Genomic DNA, 21,370 nt, shown 5'->3' with positions numbered 1-21,370 from the left:
AAGATTGCCTAGGGAAGAAAACGGCTACCCACTCCAGTATTTTGGCCTGGAGAATTCCATGGACAGAGGAGCCTGGCAGGCTACAGTCCATGGGGTTGCAAAGAGTTGGACACGACTGGGCGACTTTCACTTTCAAAAGTTGAAAATTGTTATTTCCAGGGAAATTAGACGACTGCATTTAGCACCATTAAAAATGTAAGCTATTTACATGTATTTCTTGGATAATTATAATTCAATTTTACAAGATTGATGTTGAACTAAAGATGTTTTCAGACAGACCCTGAGTGTACTATTCATAGACCTTTACTACATGAACTAATCACATATTATTCAGAAAGAAAGAAATTGAACCAAGAGAGAAAGAATGAAATTCAAGAAGCAGATGTGAAGTTGACAAGTATGTTTGTAAAAGTGAAACAAAAACAAAAATGCTGGAATGTTTGAATGTGTTTTAAATAAGGGGGATTATAAACAAGGTAAAAGCGAGGCTTTAATAGCATGGAAGATGGAGAGGGGTGATCAGATTCAAGCCTTCGGATATTTTTACAGTTTGTTGTTGTTTAGTTGCTAACTTGTGTCCTACTCTTTTTGGACTGAGGCCCACCAGGCTCCTCTGTCCAGGGGATTTCCCAGGCAAGAATACTGGAGTGGGTTGCCACTTCCTACTCCAGGAGATCTTCCAGGGATGGAACTCGCATCTCCTGTGTCTCCTGCATTGCAGGCAGATTGTTTACCTGCTGAGCCATCTGAATATATCAACCTGATAGATATATTGGCCTGATAGGTAAAAGCAGAATATATTAAATATTTAATGGTTACTATAAAGAAAATAGAAATAAAGCATACAACTTCCAAACCAAAGAAAGGGAGAAGAATAAAGAAAAATCTATCAATCAGAGACCAAGAAGTACAAAGACAAGTAGAAAGCCCAAATAATGTGAATTTTAAAGAGAAACACAGGTGACAGTTGTATAACCTCATCATAGGAAAGAATTTCTTTAAAAGTCCCAAAACAGAAAAAAAATAAACAACTGATCAAAATGGATAAAAATATGAGCAAGCAATTGACAGAAGAAGAAATCTGAATGCATAGCAGGTAATCAGGATATAGTTATTAAATCACAACCAGCATATTGAAAAACAAAAGATTGGTAATACCAAGTGACAGTGATGTGGAAATGGAAGCTCTCAGATGCTGTTGGTGAGACAGTAACTGTTACAATCATCTTGAGAGTTACCTGTTAATATCTAGTTGAGCTAAGGATATGCATATCCTATGACACAGCTGTTCCAATTGTAGTTATATTTCTCAGAGAGACTTGCACAGGAGCACTAAAGAGAACCTAATCGGGATGCCCACTGGAGACCTGCTTGTCATTGCCAAAAGCTAAGATACCAGCTGCATAATCTTTCATGAGGGATTCATAAATAAACTATAATCCTACATTGGAATACTAACATTGGCATACCAGCAGGAAATATGAATGGACTAGATGTACATGAATCCACATGCAACAATCCTAAAACATAATGTGGAGTTAAATATAGAATATTACAAAATGGGGGACTTCCCTGGTGGTCCAGTGGTTAAGATTTGGTGCTTCCACTGCAGGGGTCTTGGGTTCAATCCCTGGTCAGGGAACTAAGACCCCACATGCCGTGTGTCGTGCCAAAAAACCCAAAACACACACATTCAAGCTAAACAGTAAAGGATGTGTAATATGAATAAGAAATAAACTTTAAAAAAAATAGAATATTACAAAATGATTCTTAAGATGAGATAACCCCTTATGTACCCTGGAAACCCATAAATCAGTATTGCAAAATACTTGCAAATGTATGGTAAAAATATAAAAAATAGATGGGATACACAAGCATCAATTTTAGGATAGAAGTTGCCTCTGGGAAAGAGGAGTGGGGTCGAATATTGATGGTCTTTGCAATATCTCTAATTTTTATCCCTTTATATTGTTTTTAAAGCACTAAGGCACCTAGGAGAGAGTGTTAACATTTTAAAACCTGAGTAATGCACACACGGACAGTATAGTATCCACTATCTTTTTCTGTACCTTTGAAATACATCACAAGTAAGAACTTGTGTTTATAGGATGTTACAGTGAGACTTCAATCAGCAGTAGGTTCCGAGGGAGCACTGAGTGACGAGCAGGTAGTTCTGTCTGGCTGAGTGCTGAGCACTGCTAATGCTGTGATGTGGAGAATGAGAAAGAGGCTCCTGAGAGGGGGACTGCAAGGTCCAGGAGCAGGAGACAGCATGGTACTGTGAGAACTGTGAGTGCCCTGGAGTAACTGACCACCAAGTGGCAGGAGATACACAAGCTGATAGAAGATGTGGCTACAGATCAGACCTGTCTTAGCTGTCAGCTGAGATTTGATATCTTAGAAAGCTGAAATGTTCACTGAAAGCTCTTACTTCTCTATCAAGGACACCATCGGTTCTTTATGTTTCTTTCCTCCTCAAGACTCTCTTCTGGTTGTTGCAATTTAACATCTATTAGAGTAAGAGAACCGCATTTTTGGAATGACCTTAGCAATCATCTACTAGTCCAATCCTTTCGTTTTATCCACCAAAGAATGTATTGATCTCATGGAGGACAAACCACTCTGAAAGTTTTATCTTTGCAACCCAAGTTAACTCAGCTGGCTTTTTGGAAGAACTGGATTCCTAGGGCAGATTTAGGAAAGAATCTGGGGAAAGGCTGTGTCCAAAGAAGTTGTTCATTGGTAGAAGATTTCATGAAAGTAATACTGTGATATATACAGATGCGTGCTTAATGCTGTTATTCAGTTGCTAAGTCATGTCCGACTCTTTGTGACCCCATAGACTGCAGCACACCAGACTTCCCAGTCCTTCACTATGTCCCCAAGTTTGCTCAAACTCATATCCATTGACTTGGTGATGCTATCTAACCATCTCATCCTCTGTCACCCCCTTTTCCTGCCCTCAGTCTTTCCCAGCATCAGAATGTTTTCCAGTGAGTCAGCTCCTAGCATCAGGTGGCCAAAGTAATGGAGCTTCAACATCAGTCCTTCCAATGAATATTCAGGGTTGATTTCCTTTATGATTGGCTGGTTTGATCTCCTTGCAGTCCAAGGAACTCTCAAGAGTCTTCTCCAGCACCACAGTTCAAATACATCAATTCTTCAGCCTTCAGCTTTCTTTATAGTCCAACTCTCACATCCATACATGACTACTGGAAAAACCATAGCTTTGATGATACAGACATTTATCAGCAAAGTGATGTCTCTGCTTTTTAATAGACTGTCTAGGCTGCGTGCTTAATAAATTATTTTGATAGGTTCTTAACTATGAAAATTAATAAAAGAAGTCTCTTTAATTCATTTGCTGAAGAATGAGGCAGGGTACCATCTCATTCTACTACCAACTTCAGGGATTTTTTTTATCATAGATGGGAGAATTAAAACAAAGAATGTAAGCCTTGGTCACTCTGTGTGGAATATAAAGATCATAGATCACACGGAGGATTCCATTTCAGGTCCCTGGGAGGAACAGGGGACCTGGGAAGGAGCCTCAGTTTGCATGAGTTGGCAACAAGAATGGTTTGAGTTTAGGCTACTGAATTTCAGAATATGACTGTACACCCCAATGATTCATACCCCTTCCCTAGCACTACAGTTTGCAATAGCTCAGATAAACATCATCAGATCTTTCTCAAGGATTCTCTGTGATGTTCTGAAATATGATTTCTGTCATAAAAGGACAGTCTCTTCCTTTTCTTGATTCAGACTCCGTCTCTCAAGAAAACTTTGGCAGTCTAGTGAAATCCATTAAATAGGAAGTCCTCACTTTAGGGAAGTGCACTCTTGTTTCTGGTCTTCTCTCGTCTCACTTTGGTCTGAAATCTTTGTTTTCTAATCCTTCATGTCATGCTTGAGCCATAGATAAATCAAAATGTCTGTGCAGAATTCCTCTAATTTATAAAACTACCATCATGGAAGACGTGGTCCAGGGGACACTTGTTCAGTTGCTCAGTTGAGTCCAACTCCTTGCGACCCCATGGACTGCAGCACGCCAGGCTTCCCTGTTCTTTACCACCTCTCGGAGTTTTCTCAAACTCATGTCCATTGACTCAGTGATCCCATCCAACCATCTCATCCTCCATCGTCTCCTTATCCTGCCTTCAACCTTTCCCAGCATCAGGGTCTTTTCTGGGTGACCCTGACAGGTGATTAATGTGAAGAGTTGCATGAATCTTGGTTTGAGATGAAGATTTTATTGACTCATTCCTTCTTTGCTCCAACAGTTAGTGATCTCAGCAATCTTGGCTGTCTCTTCACATTATCAAACTTATGCTTGTATTTATAACTAACCTCCAGAACTACACATTTGTGGGTAATGGACCCATTCCTTCCTGGGTTGCCGATCTTTCTCTCCTTTTATACAATTTTGGGCTAAGGCCATTTTGGCGGACATAGCAGCACACTGCTCATCTTTAGCAAACCAACACAGTGTCTCAGGTAAAGGCAAAAATGCTCACTGCTTTAGCTCAGCTATCCAGTTTCTGTCTTGGCTTAGCAGAATACCCCTATTCACTACAAAGCATTCTATACATTTCTGCTCACTCTCCTTGTTAGTTGCCAATATTTATTTGTAGGAAAAAAAGCTCAGCTCTCTTTTGATTCCAGTATTACTTGTGGAAATATCTGTATGTCTCCTTATTTACATATTATCAAAACTTGAGGGAAAATTTAAGCAGAAAGTATTTCCTATGAGCCTTGTGTGTTTCATGTATAGCTCTCATTCTTAAAAACACAGTGAGACAAGTCACAAAGCCTATCTCTGATGGAAAGGGTCCCTAAGACTGAAGCTATGTCAGGTATTGGTTCATCACGTGCAGCTGTCAAAAACTAAGCTAAAAAGAAAAGACCAAAACTAAGCTTAGTGTTGCCATTGCTTGCCTTGGGCATTCACTCTAAATGAATGATGGGTAATAGCTCCCAAACTGTGTGCAAAATGTTCTGAAGAACACAGGTTGACTTAATATGCACCATTTAAAACAAAATTATCAGATGCTAATATCCAAATATGCTAGTGTACTCTGTATGATGAGCTCAGGAATATATTAGCAGGAAAGCTGTATGATTGAATTTTGTAATTCATATGCATTAGATACCTTTGAGTTTTTCTGAGAATTTTAGAACATCAAGCAGGCTATAGAGCAATGTCTATACCATTCTCTTGCAAGCAAAGCAAGAGTGTGTTATTTTTAAGGTAAAGTTGAGATTAGGATTTAGAAGAGCAGAAGGCTTCTTTGCCTTTAAGGAATTGACAGATTTAGGGGGGTAGAGAGGGGCAAGCCTGAGAAGTCATGGTTATTTCCTTGTCTTCTTCTTTTTAAAAAATATTTATTTGGCTGCACCGGGTCTTAGTGGCGGCATGGGGGATCTTTGATCTTTTAGTTGTGGCATGCGAACTCAAGTGGTAAAGAATCCACCTGCCAACACAAGAGATGCAGACAGGAGACATGAGTTCAATCCCTGGGGTGGGAAGATTCCCTGGAGAAGGGCATGGCAACCCACTCCAGTATTCTTGCCTGGAGAATTCCAATGGACAGAGAGCCTGGCGGGCTACAGTCCATGGGGTCGCAGAGTCAGGCACGACTGAGTGACTGGACGCAGCACACAGCATGTGGACTCTTAGTTGTGGCATGTGGGATCTAGTTCCCTGACCAGGAATCGAACCCAGGCCTCCCTGCATGGGGAGTGCAGAGACTTAGCCACTGAACCACCAGGAAAGTCCCTGTCATTGTTTTCTTGAAATCAGGGGAACCTAACTTGGGGGCTCCAGGGCTCCTCTGACATATTGTCAGTGTTGGAAAAGGAAGAGGAAGGGAATGTGAAAAAAAAGGAATTCATGTACTTAAAAGTTTTGCAAAATTTATTTTAAATACTTTCTATTCATTGGGTTTGATAAAATATAAAAATATACTGACTTAATATTCATAGATTCTGAGTATCTCCTTCATTTTTTTGTCATAACTCACATGTTTTCTAAACACTGATCATTTTTGTCAAGGTTTGATAATTCTGTTTTTTTCACCTGTGGAGTTTCAAAGGGAAAAAAGGCATGATTTTACATGGTATTAAAAATAAATTACTTACAGATTGGGAAATGAAAGAATGTTGATTTCAGTAATTATTTTTTTAATCCATAAAATGGAAAGATAGATTTACTTCCTTTGTAAATCGGTAGATCCTAGTAAATGTTACAGGTTTGCCCTTCATCTTTAAGCAGTCCTCCAGGAATTTCTTCCAAGGTTGGCTTGGAAAGATATTTTTACCTTCAATATAGCCCCTTTCCTGTGTGCAGATTTCTGGACAGTAGCATGAAATCGTGGTGCGTGACTGGTCTCTGGATGGGGAGGTCTGCCTTCATTAGGTCTGGACTCTTCCTTGTCCACGTCTGACAGCTTTGGGTCGCTTCTTTCATCTCTCTGCCTTCTTCCTTGTCAGGTGGTGGTCAGAACACCTCAACTCTTAGAATTATTGTCAGGACTCAATGCTAATTTTTTAGTTAAAAGTAATAACATATAATTTATATGACACATAATTTTCATAGATAATATCTCACATATTTGTGTGCTCAGTTGCTCAGTCGTGTCCAACTCTTGGTGACCCCATGGACTGTATAGCCCACCAGGCTCCTCTGTCCATGGAATTTTCCAGCCAAGAACACTAGAGTTTATTATCAGGTAAATACATCCTACAAATAAATGCATACATACAAACAATTAATATACCCATTAGTAAAAAGCCCAGCAGAGTTTCTTAAACACACTGGAAGCTCACCAAGTGATATGTCCCTCTCTGCCTCCCCGCCTGCAACGGACTGTCTTGTCTGGCAAAATAATCATTGTGACACTGAGTGAATGGGTTTTAAAGCATATCTTTATCTATACATACTGTGCATCTGTTCTGTTCTTAAGTCCCAGTGCTGTGCTGTGCTGAGCTTAGGTGCTTAGTTGTGTCCCACTCTTTGCGACCCTATGGACTGTAGCCCACCAGGCTCCTCTGTCCATAGGGATTCTCCAGGCACAAATGCTGGCGTGGGTTGCCATGCCCTCCTCCAGTAAGTCCCCATAGCACACTCGAATATGATCCTCTCTTTAGACTCTTTTTAGTTTTTTAATTTCCCCTTCCATTCCTGTAAATAAATTCCCTTTTACATGTAAGATGGCAACAAACTGTTGTTATTATACAATAATTTGTATGGCTAAAATATACATCACAAAGGAAAAAGCTCTGTTGACATAAAATATATAAAAATAAATATAATTCCTCTTCAGCAGGCTTCTCTATTATATATATGTAAAAAAACTTTTGGAACTCCTGAGATAACATGATCTTGGCACATTGAGAAGATGAGTACAAACTGGCTTGTTAGAAGCAAAGATATTCTTTTGACCATTCACTTCACTAGTCTTAGTGCATATTGTAATGCTTCCCTCAGTGAATTAGACCATCTTCTTTTCCGTGGGAGAAGTAATTTACATGTCACACAGTTATACACCCGCTTTACCCACTTACAAGCTCCCCATCGCTGGCTACTCGCAGCTCCTCCGCACACTCAGTGATGTTTCATGCATAACTGAAGTTCTCCCACCTGGATAAAGGGCCAACCTGCATTTCTTGCCAGTGGTACATTATCCTGTTACCTTGCTCCTGCACCTGCTCTGTACAAACACAATTGTGACTCTGTCCTAATGGCCAATTATCATTAAGCTGATCGTGAGCTTTTGTTAAACAGCCCAGAGGGGCTCACTACACTGTTAATACCATCCTGCCCTAAAAGGATAACAGTGAGTATCAGCTGCCGTCTGTTTTCAAGATTGAAAGGGCACGGATGTGCCAATAGAAATGATAGATAAGATTCTGTGCATCCTATTTTTACCCCTGTTCTCTTTACCGCCAGCAGCTAAGCTCTGCATGGCAGGCAAGGTTTCTGTGTCCTGTGCCCGCAGTCTCATAACCTTTCTTGGTTGGGTTTCATGATGCCATATGCTTCTGTCCTAAAATAGTATTGAGGGTCCTCTGAAGAAAAACTGCCTAGCAGTTCTCTGCATGTCAGTGGGATGGTTGGAGGAGGAGACGTGTGCTTGGCCATTAAACATACTTTGGATCTGATTTCTACTTGGCAGAATGCTAATTGTGTAACCTGGGGAATTTACTTAATTGTATTGTGCTTCTGTTTCCTGAAGCCTAAAATGGAAATAATAGTTCCATCTTACGGAGTTGGTGTGATGATTAAATAAGGTGATCTATAATATACAAATGCATCCCCACACAGCTACACATACATTTGTCATTGATGTATTTGTTTTCATAGGCTAGATTAATCTTCAGTTAAAAAAAAAAAAAACAACTCCAAGATTTCGGTGGCTTAAAGCAACACAAGTTCATTTCACGAACTCCATGACCCTGCTGGTCAGCAGGTGGGTTTGGTTTACTCAGAACTGAAAGGGAAGCAGCAGCCACCACCTTGAACTTGAGTTTATCACACACAGATCAGAATTGGTCACCTGGTTCCACCCGCCTCCGGGGGCTCTAGGCGCACAGACTGCCGCTCTACCGTGTGCCTGAAGATGGTAGATCAGGAATATCTGGAGAACAATATTAATTCCTACAATATTTGTCTTACAAAAATGAGACAGTATTATGGTCAGTTCTCTGAATGTTAATTTTCTTATTAACAGTGCATCATGGAAATCCTTCCAAGTCAACTTGTTTAAATATAACTCATTACTTTAGTGGCATTGTGCTATATACATACGATAATTTAGGCAGTCATTTCTTTATTGCTGGACTTTATTTCATTGAACATACCCATGTTATATTTATAATGTCTTTATTCTCTAGGGCTTTTATTACTATAAAATAAATATACAGAAATATCTAAATCTGCCAGAATTCACCTGGTTCAGAAAGGAAATCATAAGTATATGTGTGAAGCGAAAGTGAAAGTGAAGTCGCTCAGTCATGACTCTCTGTAACCCCATGGACTGTAGCCTACCAGGCTTCTCCATCCATGGGATTTTCCAGGCAAGAGTACCGGAGTGGGCTGCCGCTTTCTTCTCCAAAGGATATGTGTATAAGGCTATAAATCTCAATTTAAATGGGATTTGTCATTTGAGGCAAAATGTAAAGAAACTAAATAGTTTGGAACAACAGACCTCTCATTTACTAATCTTTAATGACCCCACAACCTCTACCAAATCTATTCTCTTTTTTACCATGGATATAAGCAGGAATAGTCGATGCCAAAGTTTGAAATTTATACTAAGAGCCTTCCTTGACCATTGGCAATAGAGACTTTAAAGATGCTTGACAAAGACAAGACTTTGCAGAAAATTTCCTGCCTTCTTTAATCACAGTGGCAAAAATTCTATTCACGGGCCACAAAGCACGGCCTGTTATGGAGAAGATTCTGTTATTTGGGCAAAAGAACTGGAGCGCTCCAGTCCTCTTCCCATTCATGGTAACGCAGGAGGAGAAACATTCCAAAATAACACGGCTATCAAGAAACTATCGGAGTTTCTTCAGATGGTTTCCCCTCAATCACCTCTTTCTCTACCTGTTTTGTGTAACTGCTTCCAATCTCCCCTTCCCATCACTTTGTTATCTGCTAAGTGTTTTTACAATTTGCACAGAACCCTTAGTAAGCATAATTATTGCAACCCTAAAAGTAAAATTGCTTTCTAGTCAAAGTTTTAGGAGGAAGAAAAAAATTCTTCGCTAAAATTAAAACAAAAAACACGAAAACACACCAAAAAACTGCTCACATCATTCAGATGTCTCAACTATATTTTTAAGAACGTTAGTTCTAGAAACAGCTGTGAAATTGTTTCTCCAAACCCTACTGTCCAATGACCGCTCCCTGGCTCTTCTACCAAAAGACCGTCAGGTTGGATTAAGAAATGATAAGACAAAAGCTTGGGTCAAAAGAACTTTTGCTATGGGTTCTAAAACACAGCTTGAAGGAAAACATGTGGTAGAAAGCCTTTCTATTAGGAGAATCAAGGCTCGCCAATTGTACAGCTGGTTTCTAACCTTTATCTGTAGGAGTGACGTTCAAAATATTTAATAACTAGACTTGCAAGAGTCAGAAAGGCCTATTGTAACAGATGCCGGCCATAAGCAAGCCACTGCACGGGAGCTCTGCTGACGCATGACTGAATTGCCTGAAGAATTTTCACAGCCTCCCACAGCAAGCTCTGATCATGTCTTCTTGCTCAGAATATAAATGCTTAATGCTAAATATAAGAAGGCCGGGAAGCTGTATCCCTCTCTTAAATGACACATTCCATTTCATGCGTCCATTCCAGCATCTGCCCAAATAAAAACAAAACGCAGGAACAAAAACAACATACACACAAACAACAGAAGTAGCGTAGCACAATTCTGTGTTCATGAACCATTTGGAAGTAATTTTTAATGCTGTTCTTAAATGTGTACTTCGTACATTAGTCTACAGTTCTGGCTTTAACATAGTACACATTTAGATCAAACTTAGAAAAAGTAGATGCTGTAACGTGAGAAATATAATAGAGGCTCTTCTTATATGTGAGCTAATAATTAGGGAATGTATTAGATTTCTAGGGCTGCTGTAACAAATTGCCAGAAAGTCAGTGGCTTACAACAGCAGACATTTATCCTGTTGCTGTTTGGGAAAGAGTTCTGTCTCGCTTCTGTGTGTCTTTTATAAGGACACTTGCCATTGGACTTAGGATTCACCCACGTAATTCAGAAAGATATCCTTAGCATGAGATCCTTAACTTAATTACATCTGCAAAGAACCTTTTTTTCTAAATAACATCAATTTATGGGTTCCAGGAACTTGACATGGACATGGCTTCTGGGGGCTACCATTCAACCCACTATAGGGAAGATAGGAACAAGAAAGGAGATAGAAGCAGGAAGAAAATTTAACAAATAGGTTGAGTTTAAATCAAAGAAAAAAAATTGAGGAAGAAAAATTTTTTTAATCTTTTCTTACATCAAATATGTGTAGTACTGTTTTTCTAAGTACACCTCTCTTTGAACGGTTCTACCACTTTGCCTAATATCAGCATTACTATTTTGTATTTCGATTCTCTTTTTCATAAGAGTTAAAGCACTATATGAGCATTTCCAAATTTCTACCCTTAAGTTTGATTCTGACTTCCTTTGAGCCTAAGAGCTGTTAAGTGTTCAAAGTAGGATGGAGCACAGACAAGCAGAAAGAGGAACAAAATCTCGGCTCCAAGTGATGGCATGGAGTTTCAATGTCCGCAGTTGCAGTCATATCATCATCCTGGTGACGTCTTCTGGAAAGCTCAGTTTTTAGCCCCTGCCTTGCTGGGTTTAACTCTCCAACCAGGCTAACGACCATCCCCACCCTGACCATGAACTCCTTCTAGCCTATAAGCTTGTTTTCTCCTCACTGCCACAACCTCTCCCACCCACTCTGCCCACAACTGCTGCAGATCAGCTTTCCCAGGGAAATTCTCCCTCGTCAGCTCCATCTCTGCCACACTCTTCACTGCAGAATTCCCTTTACACACGGCTCCCACTCAGACAGCAAATGCTTATATCGCCATGGCTGCTCCGAATTACAAGTTTACACACGTGTTTTCAGCTGCCTGTATTTTGAGTGCATCCTCTCTTCTCTTAGGGCTTCCCAGGTGGCTCAGATGGTAAAGAATCTGCCTGCAATGCAGGAGATCCAGGTTCGATCCCTGGTGTCAGGAAGATCCCTGGAGAGGGGAATGGCAACGCACTCCAGTATTCTTCCCTGGAGAATCCCATGGACAGAGGAGCCTGGTGGGCTACAGTCCATGCTGTCGCAAAGAGTCGGACAAGACCAAGTGATTGACACTTTCACTTTTCTTTCTCTTCTATTTTAAGCCCTGCAAGGTCAAGGGTCCTGTCTGCTGCTCTCTTCAGAACCAAAGTGTGTTCTCCACTGGTAGGCAATTAATATTCTTCCCAGGCTGGTGCTCCTCAAACATTAAAGTGCCCCTGAATCACCTGGCAGTCCTGTTCAAATGCAGATTCTGGGGTACAGCGTGACAGGCTGCATTTCTTCTTTCCCATTTAGATCATCTGGGTGAACATCTCATTCAAGCTGCACTGGCTCTGTGTTGAGATACCCTGATGTAAGTGATAGAAATGCTCTGGACTCTCTTTCCCTTCAGTGGTTCCCTCCTTCCTCTTAAAAGTGGAAAAAAAATAAAATCCTACAATACTATCTATTTTTTCAAGAATGCCATAGCATGATCATTTTCTCTCACTGTCAATGCAGGGAGATGATTATCAAAGGCAGCAATAGAGCTGAGCCATAATTACAAGGATCATAATTAAACAGGTTCGTCTTATGGGATGAGACAAACACACTCTGTATAAGACGTGTCCTGGCATCGAGAGCTGTAGGGATATTACAGTAATGGGTGTCAGAAGGCGGCTTCATGGAGGTGGCATTCAGGGCACAGAGCAGGATCAAGAAAAGTGCCAGATGTGTGTGCACACCTGTTCTGCTGTCTGCTGGGGGTCAGAGGACAGGGGGTGCCAGCAGACACCAGACTCAGCATCTTCTTCCAGCCAGCACTGAGGTATATTCCATCCCAGTCCCCTCTCCCCCCACCTTCTCTTATAACAATAAATGACTGTGCATCTCAGCTTCCAAATTCAGCCTGAGACACGAACATTCATACATCTTCTAAGAGCAGTGTGTGCTCAGTCGGTTCAGACCTGTCCAACTCTTTGCGACCCCATGGGCTGTAGCCCACCAGGCTCCTCTGTCCATGGGATTCTCCGCAGGAATACTGGAGTGGGTTGCCATGCCCTCCTCCAGGGGATCTTCCCTACTCAGGTATCGAACCTGCGTTTCCTGCATCTCCCTTGCATTACAGGCAGATTCTTTACCCACCGAGCCACCTGGAAAGCCCCTCCTAAGAAGAGAAAGGCCTTACAGAACTTTCAGCCCAGATGAAAGTGTTCTGTCCCTGCTTGTCTAACACAGTAGCCACCATATGCATGTGACTCTTGTGCACTGGAAGTGTGGCTAGTGCAACTGAGGCACCGAACATTAATCTCATTTCATTTCCATTTATTTAAGTGTAAATAGCCATGTGTAGCTAGTTGATAGCATTATTGGCCAGCATAGTGAGAAGCTCAAACTCAGGGTAGACTGTTTAGGAAAAGGAACCACTGAACAAGGGAAGAGCTCTCTGAGGTTCACCTTAGGCCTCTACGCACTAAACCTGAATAAAGAGCCCCCACAACTGCAGAGCATCACCTTGAGACTAAGCTCGCGGTCACATCAGTATTCTCGCTACTACAGTGTATTGATAACTTGGTCAATTAAGACAGAGACACTTGAGCTCTTGGGTCTGGTCTCATATTCAGTGAGCAGATGAAAGACTGCTGGGGGCTTCACTGTTTTAATAAGACCGTGTAGAGTTTGTGCCAGAGAAGGCAATGGCACCCCACTCCAGTATTCTTGCCTGGAAAATCCCAGGGACGGCGGAGCCTGGTGGGCTGCCGTCTATGGGGTCGTACAGAGTCAGACACGACTGAAGCGGCTTAGCAGCAGCAGCAGAGTTTGTGCAGCTCTGTTATTCTGATCTGTGGGCAGAGAGTAAGGTGGAAAAGGCTTGCAATTTTTAAAATTCATTTTTTAAAAAAGCTGTGTTTTTTGCTCAGAAGGTACTTAAGAGGTGACACAGTTTGGGAGAGGGATCGAGGATTTGAAAAAGAGAATAACAACTATTGACCCATAACAATGCAATAAATTCCTTCATACACTCCTCCAGCAGAACAAATGGCTCCTTGGCCACCTCTGTGCGTATTTAGTCGTGTCCGACTGTCTGCAACCTTATGGACCGTAGTCCACCAGGCTCCTCTGTCCGAGGGATTCTCCAGGCAAGAATACTGGAGGGAGTTGCCATGCCCTCCTCCAGGGTATCTTCCCAACCCAGGGATCAAACGCACGTCTCTTATGTCTCCTGCATCAGCAGGTGGATTTTTGTTTTTTGTTTTTTTTACCCCTAGCGCCTCCTGGGAAGGGCTTCCATTGGAGCTCAGTCAGTAAAGAATCTGCCTGCAGTGCAGGAGACCCGGGTTGAATCCTTGGGTCGGGAAGATCCCCTGGAGAAGGAAAATGGCAACCCACTCCAGTATCCTTGCCTGGAAAGTCCCATGGACAGAGGAGCCTGCTAGGCTACAGTCCATGGGGTTGCAAAGAGTCGGCGGGCATGACTGAGCGACTAACACTTTCAGCCTTCAGTCTTTCAGCCACCTGAAAAGCCCTTGGCCACCTCTAAGATAAGGCTTATAGTCAGCCAAGGACCAAGTGATGTGAATATGACAGGAAAAGAAACTAGGATTTACCTGTAGGTGATTTGACTGGTAGTCCAGGTGAGAACGGAGAGGTCCCTGAAAGCCCCAGTGGGCACTAGGGGAGACTGGGTTGTGATATAATTAAAGAGAACAGAACTCCAACTGAGGATTCCCTGACATCTCCTTCTAGAGCAGACCATGGCAGCTGGACACCTGGTGTTCCTAAGTACAGAATGCAAATGAAGCTCGGAATATGCTGACTTGGACAGAACGCTTTGCAAATGAGAAGCAGTATAAATGAGTGGCAGATCTGGTGTGATTGGAAGCATATTATAACACAGCAATTTAATATTGCCAGTGGGTGGTGAACGCTGTTCCCCATGAGGTGAGCTGTATGTGTTGAGAATTTGCCCAATGACCTGTCTTTTTCGGTGGTGTAAGACAACAGGGTGGGGCTTCCCCGGTGGCCCAGTGGTAAAGAATCCTCCTGCAATTCAGGAGCCACAGGAGGCACATGGGTTCGATCCCTGCGTCGGGGAAGATCCCTTGGAGAAGGGCATGGCAGCCCACTCCAGTATTCTTGCCGGGAGAATCCCATGGACAGAGGATCCTGGTGAGTTACAGTCTCTAGGGTCGCAAAGAGTCGGACATGACTGAAGTGATGGAGCACTCTCACAAGACATAGGGTATTATGAAATTCACTCTGGAGTTCTTGGAAACAACGGGTGGTAATAGCACATTCCTTTAGCTGATACTGTTTTCACTGGCCAGAAAAGAGGACAAGGGCTCACAGGGAATGGGGCGTGGAGGGAATAACAAGCTTGGAGTCAGCCACACCTGGCTGTAAAAACATTTGCCCACTTAGGCTTTGTATCGAGATCACCTGGGGAGCTTGTTACAAGTTCAGATTCCTGGGTCTTTCACTGAGCTACTAAACCAGGATCTCTCCGCTGGGGGCTGAAAAGGCTCTTTTTAAAATAAACACATAAGGTGACTGTGCTGTGAGGCTTCTCTCAGCGTTAGCTCTGTAAGAGGTGAGGTGGGATTCACAATACCTGGAGTCAGGATTATGGTGCAGATATAGTGTCATTTAAACAATAACAAACAGGTAGATCAAACAAAGGCTGGATAAACTTGTAGCTGTTACTATTCTTGAGCCATGGATTTGCCTTCTTGAAGATACTGTTCTTTAGAGATCTCAAGTTGATGTCATTAGCCTTGCTGAGCCTTATTAACTCTGCTAACTCAGCTGGAGAATCTTCACCCAAATTAGCTAGGATCCCAAAGCTGCAAGTTGTTGTTTCTGAGCATTGATTAAAAAAACCTTCCCTGTTCCTTTTCACTCTTTAAGTTTTAACGACGTGGGTGTATGTAAGGCCCTCTTCAGGTCGGGGAATTTCTATTGAACGTGAAAACATCAATTCTGTTGTAACAGGTTGTCGACTCCAGTGAAAAGTCAAGGGCTGGGGGGGGCGGATCCCCCCGAGAATGGTAACGAGTTCTGGCCCCAGAGAGGCGCGTGCACCCCGAGGGCTCCCAACACAGCGGCCTTCGGTGTGGCTCATCTTGCTTTCAATCGGCAGCAAGAGGCTGGAGGAAACGGGGGGCGGGAGAGGTTGGCGTTCTGCCCTGCAGTTCTAGAGAGTGAAGGTAGCTGCAAAACCCGGCAGGCTCCAGTGGCTGGTGCTGAGACGCGCGGAGGGGTGGGGCTGCCCGGCGAGGATGAGCGCGTGAGGCCCCGAGGGAGGCGGGGGCGCAGCATGCCAGGTGGGACGGAGGAGTGCTTTCCGGAAACCCTCCTCCGGCCTTGGGATCCCGATTGGCTCGGGCGGGGAGGTCGGCAAGGTCAAGACCCCCTCGGCGCCTTCTTCTGACCCGCCCCGCCGCGGTTGAGCGGCTGTCGAGACGCGGGTTGTGGGGCGTGGCGGGGGCATGCTGGCCAGGCGGCGGGGCGAGAGGGGCAGCGCGCGGGGGCCGGAGCGGCGCCCGGCCCGGGGCGCCCGGGGGCCGGATGGCGGAGCCCACGCGCGCCGCGGAGCCGGGGAGGTTTGCGCTCCGCTCGCCGCGCTGCAGGGAGGGCGCGGTGCCAGGCGCGAGCGCCCAGAGACCCAAAAGGAAAGCTTTTTATTTGCGGAGGATGAAGCCCCTGAAGGAGCCCGCCCCCAACAACAACAGCGTGTCCTTTGTGATCCATTGTCAACTGGGCAAGGAGATCAAACACATTTGCAGCAACTGCAGTCGTGGGGAGGACGCCCGGGACGGTGAGTGTCGGGGCGCGTCGGGGCGGCGGCGAACGCGAGAGGAGAGGAGGCAGCCCTGCCGGTCCCAGTTTGGGGGCGCCGCGGGCGCCTCTACCCGGAGAACTGCGGGGACATCCCCCTTCTAACCGGGCATGACGCCTGCCCAGCCGGCACTTTGCGGAGCGCTGCCCAGAGCCAAACCCGGACCGCATCCGTGCTTAGACCATTGATGGAAACGCTCCCCCCAAACGAGGGGTTTGAAACAGTTAAAGGGGCAACTCTGGGATTTTTCCCTTGGGAAGGTGAGGTATTAGGGGGTTCATCAGGGGCAACATTATTAGGTTTAAAGAGACGATTCCACCTGCTTTCCTAGCTTTCTGGGCTTCTTAGCTGTTCTCCCACCCTTGCGTTATGATAGGATGTGAGCTCCGCTGGCTGGGCTGCGTTACAGATGTGGGCGTCGGGTGGGTTGACTTTGGAAAGGTGGTTTGGCCTCGGCCACAGCGTCCTGCGCCCTGGAGACTTGTGGAGTTGTGGAATGATGTCCATTCGGAGTAAAACATGGCCGTGGTTTTTGGAGTGCCGCTGCGGGTCCCTCCTGGAATGATGCCTAGTGGCCAAATGTGGGAGGTGGGGAAGAGATGGCAGCGGCTTCCTCCAGGTGAGCCTGTTCAAGCTAAAGAGCTCCCCCCAAGCCGGTCGGAGCGGGGCGGTGAAAGGGTACCGGGCCTCAGCGACTCGGGGCAGAAGGAGCCAAGCAGGAGGGACAGCCCTGCGCGGGCAGAAAGCTCTGCAGTTGTGGGCGCGCCTGTGTAACGGTCCAGCATCTCCCAGGCAGTTGGAAGCAGCTCACAGAGCTGACTCCGGAGGGCCCTTGAAGGTCTGGGAAAAGTTTCAGGCAGGTTTTGCAGGGAAAGCATTAGCTATTGGCCAGCCTGAAGCTCATCACCCGGCTTGACGCTGCACACACCTGCTTGGGCAGGCAGATTTCTGCCACCAACCCCAGGCGGTGTTTGCTTGTTCCCTTTGGAAGAACACTTATTACTTAGGGCTTTCTCTGGTTCCTTGCTGGCTTCTGAAGTGCAGCGTAATGAAGTGGCTGGCTTGGCTAATGTCTTTTCAAAATTAAGAGTCCTGCTAGCGTAATTATACTTTTCTTTGATTAAACTGCAAGAGAGGCTGTGCGGGATGGCGCTAGGCATCCAGGAGGAAAACCATGCTGGAGAAAGGCAGGCACCCAGCACCCCGAGGCAGCGCTCCTGGTAGGTCTAGGGGAGGACAGCCACACACTGACATGCGTTTGGTCCTTTGGTTACTCTATAAGCTGACGACACCTATGGGATATATAAATGGATTAGTGAAATGATCTAAAGCCAGTCTTTTACTGTCTGCTATAATAGAGCATGAGATGCAGGCTAAAATATTTATTAAATGAGTCATTCTTTGACGGAATTGCTTCCCCAATGGGCTATTTCCACAACCTTGGGGAATTGATTTAAATTAGAATCTCTGAATGTTACTGCAGTAAGGAAAGGTCGGTACCCACACTCAAGGATGTGGGTTCATGTGTGTAATTAGGAACGCGATGCTTCTGCTTACAATACGCGTTATCTCCACAACCTCAAACGCTCCAGAATGTGTTACGGAGCTGTTTTTGTGGATGTTCACACACCACCTGATGGGACTAAAGACTTTGATTTCAAAGGATTCTTGTGTAGGGGAGCCTCATGGAGGGGCGCTTAATTTTTGCCAGATTCTCCCCCGGCTAATTCTGCCTCCCAGTGTGTGTGGTACATTTCTTTAGTCACTGAGAGAAAAGGAGGTCAGGAGCTTCACCCTTCTTTTACTGCTAGAGCCCAAAGCAGTGCTACCCACTGTGAAAGGAAAGGAAGTTCAGATACATTTCACTTTCCGCCGAGACTGACCTTGATCATATGTCTTCATGAGTGGAGGTTCTGTGAGTGAAGTTCTCCAGCAGCTGTTTTTCAATTTGAGTCATCTATTTCTGCATGCCAGGAAGAGCCAGCTATTTTAAGGGAAGTGTGTAGTAAAGACTGTAGTAAGCCCAACAGATCTGGCAGGACTCGATAGAGGAGGACATTTCTTATGGTGGGGTGTGCCTGTGTTGTGTCCAGCACCCCAAATGTGTTAGGTTTCTCCTTCAGCACCACGGAGATCATTTAGTAGCCACCAAGGAAAGTTCTGGTCCAACAGGAAAGTCCTTACCTGAAATTTTACACAGGGAGAATTTTATAGAGGTAATTGCCCACTGAGTTTCAGTCTTAATTTCCTCATATATAGGATATATTTAAACATTTTTCTAACTCAGTCTAAAGACAATCTATAAAATTATTTGGCTGATCGAGAATAAACTTTAAAAGAAAGAAGATCCCTGGCTCAGTGAACATATATAAAAAGTGAAATTGCATTTCAGCACTTGCCCTTTCACTTAAGAGTATTTTTTTTTTTTTAAGTTCCTGGTACACGCTGACTAGAACTAAAGATGTTTGGCTGACTTTATTTTTAAATAAAAAATGATTTTAAAAATTGTAGAATGTTTTTCACCTTTAATGGCCAAAGGTAGTTTGTGTTTCTTTCATTTTTGCTGTTTTGGTTCAATACTGAAGCCATTTTTCAGATGTGGAAACAAGCTACTATAGTACTTTGGTGTAAAGGCCACAAGAAGGTGAATGGTAGAAAAAGTTCAAATCCTTGTCTGTCTTTGAAACTAGAGTGCTTTCCACTGAGCCTTCAAGTGGATTATTTTGTGTGTGTGTGTGGTACCTATACTGAAGGTAGGAAATTAAGTACTGTGATGTGTATGCGCCTGTGTTATATACATGTATAGTCCTGATAAACCAGGTTTATTGATACTGAACTGAAACAAATCGTACACTTTCCTAGAGTATTTAATTTTACCTTCTTTTCCTACTTAGAGAGGCTGTCATTAGTAGAAATAGAGGGGGAGAAGTTTTTAGATGAGTAGATTATAAGTTATGTACGTTGTAAAGCTCCAAGAGACATAGCTACATTATCACTGAACTTTTATTGGAAGTCAGTAGGAGAATTTGATTTTATAAATAGGTAAAAACTCTGGGGGGAAATCTAGGATCTGTGCTGTATATAATTTCATACATGTTTTCTTTTCTCCTTTGAATTCCTTTTGAGTCTATTAATGAGGAATTATAGAATTATGCCATTAATAATTGTGTATTAATTATAATTTCAATAGAAATAAAACATTTTGAAGAGTTTTTAAAAATATTTTGAAACTTCTGTCTTATAGTGGGCTATTTACAAAGCAATCAAATGATAAATAGTAGATTTAGAAAGAAGACATTGTAACTGCTACTCAGTGCCTTTTACATATGATGGATCAATATTTCAAGGTTGTTTTCACTTCACTAAATATGATTTCTATTCTTCAAATATTTGTATATAAAAGCACTAATCCAGTGACTTACTGCATGCATTCCAAACTTTATTTTTGGGATTAGAAATATTTAATGTGTCTTCTAATGGCTTCCAGTGTGAACTTTTAGAACAAAAACAGTTTGTCATAATACTTCTATGTTACTCTGTAAGTTTCATTCCGTAAGACAGCCTTTTGGAAAGCAGTGCTTTATGAGTTTCTGTGGGTCAAATCCTTCCTTTTGCAGATGAGAAAACAGGTGCATAAAGATGAGGTGAGCAATCTCCCAAGATCCAACCACCATTTGTTGTTGGGGTTGCTAACAGTACCTGTCCCTTGATGAAGCAAGACATTTCTAATAGTGGTCCAGAGCTGACTCCTGGAACCTCACTGCCTGTTTTCAAATAATGGCCCCTCCCCTTGCTAGCTGGGTGACTTTAGGATACCACGATACTATCTACTGCATGGAGTTGTGAGGATTAAATGAGATAATTGGTACAAAGCACTTAGCATGGTGCCTGGCGAGAGAAGGTGCTGGAGAAATATTAGCTGTGATTACTATCATCTGTATTGTTACCGCCAAGTTCAATTTTGTCTTGGATTTTTCCTCCTGCTATTGTGCATTCCTTGGTCTCTTCTGTAATTAAACATCCCTGGATTGGGTCCGAGATGAAAGCACCAATTCTGCTCTGTATTTAACAGTGAAAGAGTATCTTTCTAATAAAAGCAAGGAAAAGTGAGATTGGAGAAGAGCCAGTTGTGCATTTCAAAATTATTCTGCTGTGGTGGTTTTAGGGTTTTAACAATCATGACCCGCTCCTTCTAGATGAAAGGGCTCTTGTATATGTCTAAATTTACAATGACTAAGCACTTTTTGGTCAGTAGAGTAATCAAAAAAATAGGCAAGGTGAGATCTTGAAGAGGAAATGTGAACAGCTGGATGAAGTAGTTACTGGAGAATTCTATCAACTTGGGCCCGAAGGACGCTCAGAGGCAAAGGGAGAGCTCTGGAAGGCATGGCCTAAAGCAAGGGGTAGAGATGGGAATCCACCTCCCTAAAGTCAGGAGGGCCTGGAAAAGGCTCTAACTTGGGCCGGGTATAAAGGCTGGAACCCTAAAAAGAAAGGCATGTGCTCAGACAGTAGTGAAGAGAAGTGAAGAAGGACTTAGTGGGGTGTTAGGAAGGGGTGTACAAAGCAGGGAAATTCTAACAAAGGTGGGCTGTTAAAGTTCTGTTAAAGTATTATATACAGTCATCCTTCAGTATCTGCAGGGGATTGGTTTCAGGTACCCTCCATGGGTACCACAACCCAAGGATGCTCAAATACCTTGTATAAAATGGGCTAGTGCAATGAATGCAATC

The 21,370-nt window shown here is 43.4% G+C and overlaps 1 protein-coding gene across 24 annotated transcripts in view; it reads left to right on the top strand.

Moving 5' to 3' along the window:
* PHACTR1 (phosphatase and actin regulator 1) overlaps positions 1-21,370 on the top strand; it is a 295,378-nt gene that overhangs the window by 34,170 nt on the left and 239,838 nt on the right. For 5 of the 24 annotated variants that reach the window (XR_014063310.1, XR_014063311.1, XM_081523718.1 and 2 more), the window contains exon 1: positions 16,239-16,616. The exons of 16 other annotated variants lie outside the window; for them this stretch is intronic. Coding sequence is in view for 6 of the 8 variants with exons in the window: in XM_081523718.1 (XP_081379844.1) it covers positions 16,367-16,616 (250 nt within the window). In the remaining 2 variants the exon portion in view is untranslated. Of the gene's footprint in view, positions 1-16,104; positions 16,617-16,792; positions 16,898-21,370 lie in introns of those variants that run through there. 3 more of the 24 variants (XM_081523719.1, XM_081523730.1, XM_081523721.1) reach the window with 2 other exon arrangements.

Source organism: Giraffa tippelskirchi, chromosome 8, assembly GCF_054371585.1.
Source record: "Giraffa tippelskirchi isolate mGirTip1 chromosome 8, T2T-mGirTip1v1.2.pri, whole genome shotgun sequence".
Classification (NCBI taxonomy): domain Eukaryota; kingdom Metazoa; phylum Chordata; class Mammalia; order Artiodactyla; family Giraffidae; genus Giraffa; species Giraffa tippelskirchi.
Note: the sequence above shows the minus strand (reverse complement) of the source record. Positions and strands in the feature narration are given on the sequence as shown.